This window comes from Sceloporus undulatus, unplaced genomic scaffold, assembly GCF_019175285.1.
Source record: "Sceloporus undulatus isolate JIND9_A2432 ecotype Alabama unplaced genomic scaffold, SceUnd_v1.1 scaffold_939, whole genome shotgun sequence".
Classification (NCBI taxonomy): Eukaryota; Metazoa; Chordata; class Lepidosauria; order Squamata; family Phrynosomatidae; genus Sceloporus; species Sceloporus undulatus.
Genome location: NW_024803859.1, coordinates 1 through 6,436, shown reverse-complemented (window position 1 = coordinate 6,436; position 6,436 = coordinate 1). Strand labels below are relative to the sequence as shown.

The window sequence follows — 6,436 nt, the reverse complement described above, 5'->3', positions numbered from 1 at the left end:
TTATATTTGAACCAGAACAAAGATTAAATGCAATAGTCATTTTTTTTACTTAAAATAAGAAAAAAAATGCCTCTGAAAAGTGGGAAAAAGAAAACCAAGTTTAGCCAAAATATCATTTCTCCGTTTCTTCTTCTTTGAGAGGAGTTGAACCAGAATTGATCAAGGCACAGTGTTGTGTCTATGAGCTTAGCTGAGTAATGTGAGTATATGGCCATTCTAAACAGGAAGCTGTATATTTGCATACCCTGCAAAATAAAGCCAAGGTGCAAGATCTTAGCAACCCACTCAATAAGATTTGGGCAACGAGGAAGAATTACAGTAAGGAATAGGGCACGAACATGGTCCAAGGTACTTTATGAGAATGGAGATTTACTGAAAATAAAACAAAATTCAACTACTCAGCAATAGAATTGTTTATTTATTTATTTATTTATTTATTTATTTATTTTACCTGCCACCTTTCTCCCAGGTTGGGACCCAAGGCAGCATCCATAACATCAAATTTTAAAAAATTACAAACAGTTTCAAAACCAGTGTTAATTTAGATATGCCCCATTAAAACACTATAAAATTGATTGAAAACCATAGAACTATACACCTGTATTAAGAACAGAAGAAAATGCTTATGTCATTTCCATTTGTGGTAGCCTGAAACAAAGCACAGACAGACATCCATCATGAACAGTGACACTGTGATATATGGGTTAAAGTAACGTTAGAGTGTTTGTCCCTTCCCTGGCTTTTTACAAGGTTTTTCACTTACCTTGAGACCAATTTGGAGTCACACAGCACAAGATGAACTGTTCCCAAACTAGGAGAGGCTGCAGCAGTTTGCTTTTGCCTGAATCTACTGGGAAGGGCAACAGTCTGATCCCTCCTCTATTCTTTCTTCTGCTGAGTTAACTGAAGACAAACTACCTGTGCACTTTCAACTCAGTTTTCAGCAACTGAAGCAAACCATGGATGAAGGAAAAAGTGGGAAGAGGAGAAACTGGGATTTTAAAAAAAGCATCCATTCTTTTTGATCCACAATCCATTCTAGGTTACCTCAGCATAGTGTTACACATGTGAATCCCTGGGAAATATGCTGTTATGGAATGCCTGATGCTTTAAAGTTCTCCAGATGCACTACCATGATAAGACTTTCCTGGCCATTTCCTTCCTTCCCAGCAATAGTAATGTACAGGTCAAAAAGAGAGAAGGCAATCTATAAGTAAGCTGGATTTACAGCAATTCTACACACCCTATATATTAAAAAGTGTCTTTGCCTGCTTATCCATGTATTAAAGCGTAAGCAAGAGTGAGTGTTAAGACTCCCATCTTTAAACAGTCCCAGACTTTTAAGGAACAAGTTGATTGTGAATTGTGAACAGAATAACTAAGGCGCGTTACAGACCGCCGAGAAGCGGCAGTCTGCCACCGCCGCCAGTTGCACCGTCCGGGAACCGCAGCAGCCAAACGGCGCAGTTCCCGGACACTGCCAAGAAGGAGCGTGAAAATTGTGCTCCTTCTTGCGGCCCGTAAAAGATGCCGCAAGGCAGTAGTCATGCACTCGTGGCGTCACTTCTGCCCTGCGACGTGTGGATGCAGAGCGTCCACTACATCAAAATGGCGGCGGCCATGTGGAACGGTCGCCGCCATTTCTTATGGACTCATTCAGTGATAGGGTTAGGGGTGTCTGGAAGAGATGCCCCTTTCTAACCCTAGCATGGACTGAATCCATCACAGGGTGCCCGTCTGTAATGGGCCTATGGTAACAATCAACCTAGCAGCTCAGTGCATGCTTGGCTGCCCATTTTTATTTCCTTCATGAACATTTTTCTGTACCTCAGTGGTGCCCTCTTGTGAGAAGCAGAAGGAGGAAAAGGTTCCTGACAAAACAGCAGGTTGCCCACTTGACAAGCTAGAAATGGTTATCATCCTGTTCCTGCCTTTGGATTTCTTTCTGCCAAGTTCTATCCATGGGGATTTTCTTGCCAATTTAATACATGAGAAGTATGTTGGTTAGACTGCTCTGATGTGAGATGTGCCAGAACTCTCAAACATGCATCAACTAAAGAATCCTGTATATCATTCTTATCCCCAAACATGTGGTGGAAGATTTGAGCCAGCCCAACTAGTCTTGGAGGAGCTGGGCATCCCCATGAAATGCTCAGGCAAAATTTGACTGCCAGATCTCCTCTGTAGTTGAGCTGCTTCATGGATAATTTATCAGACATCTATCAGACCATGTACAAGAAAGATGGGAATCCAGACAGCTATTCTGCAGTACAGTCTGTTTAGGAATAACTAAAGGTACATCCACACTGTAGAAATAATACAGTTTGACACCACTTTAACTGGCATGGCTCCATCCTAGAGAATCCTGAGCTTTGTAGTTTTCTGAGGCACCACCACTCTTTGCTACAGAAGGTTAAAGACCTTGTAAAACTACAGATCCCTGGATTCCCTAAAATGGAGCTACAGCACTTAAAGCGGTGTCAAACTGCATTATTTGTACAGTGAAGATGCACGGTAGGTCTGTCTGCAATCTGTCCTATGCACACTTACTTGGGAGTCAACACAGTCATGACTCTCTGAAATATAATGAAATCTTTTAAGTCGCCCCCTCAATGTGCCTGACTGGAGTTAGGGTCCTTGTTGTGGCAGGGGTTTGACTGTTCATCCTTCCACAGTCCTGGCAAGCATTGATTCTCCTGTACATTTATTTCATTGAGATTCAGACTGATGCATTTGAGTATCTTGGAGGGTTGCCAGTGCAGAGATAAAGTTTTTGCTTGGTTTCAGATTCCCTTTTGCTCACTGTGTCTCTTGCACAGTAATAGACAGCAGTGTCCTCCGACTTCAGGCTGTTCATTTGCAAATACAGCAGATTGTTGGGGTTGTCCCTGGTGACAATGAACCTTCCCTTCACTTTATCCAAGTAGTAAATGCTAGATGAGCCTGAGCTAATGTATGCTACCCATTCCAAGCCTTTTCCAGGTGCTTGTCTCACCCAGTTCATGTCATAGCTGCTGAAGGTGAACCCAGAGGCATGACAGGAGAGGCGAAGGGAATCACCAGGACTTCTTACATCTCCTCCAGACTCCACCAGCTGCACCTCTGACTGGACACCTAAAATAAAGTCACATTAAATATACTTTTTAAAAAATGAATTAAAGATGCACACTCTACCCAGTTTTCTAGAGAGTTCTTCCCTGGCTTTCCATATTTCAATTAAAACTTTGGGGAAGATGTAATAAATTAAGTCTCCCCTTTCGATTTTGAATAAACCAAATAAACCAGTATTTGAAAGGTGAAAACTTGCCTCTAAAAAGTGCTACAAAGAAAATACAGTGAAGCCAGAATATCATTTTTCTTTTCTGTTGCTTTGGAAAGGGGTGATTGCAAAGTGGTTGCAGGCACACCAGACAGGCTATAGTTGGGTCAGGAGGAGCACAACTCTAATTTAAAGAGGAAGCCGCCTCCGTATTTACATACACTTCAGGATAAAAGAATATGCTTGCCTTTGGTGCCTCTGTTATTTTTGGTGTCTGCATACAGCATGTTTTGGGAGATAGTGAACAAAAGCAGACCATAGCTATGACTATGGGATTATTGACCTAAAAGTGAAGAAGGCACCAATATGTTTAATAATTAGACTGAAGAGGAATTCCAGAAGGTGTGGCTTGTTATACAACCAGGTAACAAGCAACACCTGTTGAATATCCCCTTTCTACACAACCATTAAAGGCACAGGAGCCTTCTCCAAACGTTAGGCCCTCTCTGCACTGCAAAAATAAAGTTTTTTTATTAATAAATTTTATTTTCAATACAAATACATACAAACATATACAAACAAACAATAATAAATTTAAAAAATATAACAAAATGAAACTTACAGTATAACACACACCCCTCCAACCATCCCCAATAAAGTTTTTGATACCACTTTAACTGCCATGGTGCACTGCTAAGGAGTTATAGGATGTGTAGTTTTGTACCTGCCCCTGTTCCCACTGAATTGGGCCCAGGGCAGCCTCACCAGCAGCCCTGCGGCCCCAATCCAGCATTTTTCCAGGCCAAAGAGAAGTAGCAAATGCCTCTTCTCTGTCGCCTGGAAAAGGGGTGTCCATGGGGCTTCATGCCCCTGGACACCCCGGGAACCATGAGGAGAAAGAGGTGGCTCCTTTCTCCTTAGGATCATTCCGGTGGCTGTGTGATTGCCACGGGAACGATCTGCTCCCCAAAAGAGCTCTGTCTTGGATCTCCTTTCTGCACTGCAGACAGGCTGCCATATGTGGCCTGGGGCGGCACAGAGATGTTACAACCGTGCCACGCTATTTGGACGCGGTGCGTGCATGACATCATTATGGTGGCACCCGGGGCGCTGCCATGATGCTACCGCTGGCACATTTTAGGGTTAGGGACAGTGCAGCTGGTGTGAGGTTCCTAACCCCAAAATCACTGCAGCCATGCCTCTTTTTGCCTGTCTGTCTCGGGCCTGAGTTAGCCTTCTGGTGCCACAACAAGCTATAAACCCCAGGATTCCATAGTATTGAGCCACAGCAGTTAAAGTGGTGTCAAACTGCATTATTTCTGTGATGCAGATGAAACCTTAGTCTTTCAATCCTAGTCTGAATTATGCATTAAGTGTATATGTAAAAATAAAATATAGCTGCTCATCAATGTGCCAGAAGACACAGAAGCAATCTTTTCTGTGCTTCTGGTGTAGAGAGTATTTTCCATTTTCAGGGACTCAGATATGTCAGCATGAAGTGAGAAGCTTTTTTTCTTCATGGCAAACATTAATGAGAAGCAATTTCCTCTAAATCAGGCTTTTATCTTGTGTCACAACTAGGGAAATTTGAAAAGAACTATGACATGACATGGCCACTTTGACAGACGTGGTAAGTGAATAGTCACACCTAGGGTGCATCTACATTGTAGAAATAATACAGTTTGACCCCACATTAAGTGCTGTAGCTCCATCCTATGGAATCCTGGAATTTGCCAATTTACAAGGTCTTAAATCTTCTCTGCCAAAGAATGCTGCTGCTTCACAAAACTACAAATCCCAGGATTCTTTAGGAGGGATGTATGGCAGTTAAAGTGCCATTGAACTGCAGGGCTGTGGGAGTGCAAGCCCACCCAAGGCTGGTAACATATACAGTTCCCAGATCCAAGAACCATCAATCCACAGAGCCTCCATATTTCACTTTATTTATCTAGCCCATTACAGCATCCAAGCACTAGTCCAGGACTTCCAAAGCCCCAGCCAACTCCAATGACAAGGAGAAAGAGAGCTGCTGAGTGTTGTGTCAAGTTATTCATGAAACCCAATGCTAAAGCCCTAAAGACTTTATATAAATACTAAAGATCATGGAGGATAAGATTTATTTTAATGTGTAGGCTTTTGTTTTCCTTCTTTTCTACAATAGTGTTGAGTCAGCACTCCATTTTGCTTTTCAATTAAGATTAGATTAAGATTAATTAAGATTAAAAAGTAAGATTAAAATTAAGATTAAGATGCATGTAGTGGCGTGCAGCATCACGGTGCCCTTGTGGGCAGAGTTGGGGCATTCGTCATTTTGTTGTGATTTCAGCCTTTCAGACTGATCTATACAGGGCCTCACTGGTTTTTATTTTTTGCCTGAGCAAATGTAAATCTTAAAGTTACTGCGACATTCCTCCTCCCCTTCCATTGTTCCTTTATATGCTGTAGAGGTGAAATTCCAAGGTGCATCTATATTGTAGGAATGATGCAGTTTGATAACACTTTCACTACCATGGCTCTATCCTACAGAATCTTATGATTTGTAGTATTGTGAGGCAGCAGCACTCTTTTGCAGAGAAGGCTAAAGATAACTACAAATTGCAGGATTCCATAGGATGGAGCAAAATAATTTAAAGTGGTGTCAAATTGCATTATTTCTACTGTGTAGATACCCCCAATGTCAACTTCTTTTTTTCTTCTGCAAGGGACTTAACACTAAGGCTGAGTTGGAGTTACTGGAGCACAGAAATGCCCTGTCATGCTTCTCAGTCCCCTACCATCACAGTTCAGACGGATCCAAGTGGAGAGCTTTCCTAATCAAAGAAGACTTTTTGCTTGGCTTCACAGTTACTTTCCTTCGCTGTGTCTCTTGCACAGTAATAAACTGCAGTGTCCTCTGTTTTCAGGTTGTTCATTTGCAAAGATAGCAGGCTATTGGAATCATCCCTGGAAATGATGAAGCGTCCTTTCACAGCATCTGAATAGCGAAGGGGACTTGAGGATGTACCTATATCTGCAACCCATTCCAAGCCCTTTCCAGGAGCTTGTCTCACCCAGTCCATGTAGTAGCTGCTGAAAGTGAAGCCAGAGGCTTTACAAGAGATTAGAAGGGAGTCTCCAGGTCTTTTTACATCCCCTCCAAACTCTTCCAGCTTTATCTCCGATTGAACATCTAGAAGG

The 6,436-nt window shown here is 42.3% G+C and overlaps 1 gene segment (V, D, J or C); it reads right to left on the bottom strand.

Annotated features, from left to right (window-relative positions):
- Nucleotides 1-1,827: 1,827 nt before the first annotated feature.
- LOC121917819 lies at nucleotides 1,828-3,402 on the bottom strand (the record flags this gene model as incomplete). The annotated part of the segment is given in 3 exon segments: nucleotides 1,828-1,970; nucleotides 2,809-3,114; nucleotides 3,308-3,402. Coding segments are annotated over 3 exon segments (495 nt in total), but the record flags the coding sequence as incomplete, so codon positions are not given.
- Between the last annotated feature and the right edge of the window lie 3,034 nt (nucleotides 3,403-6,436).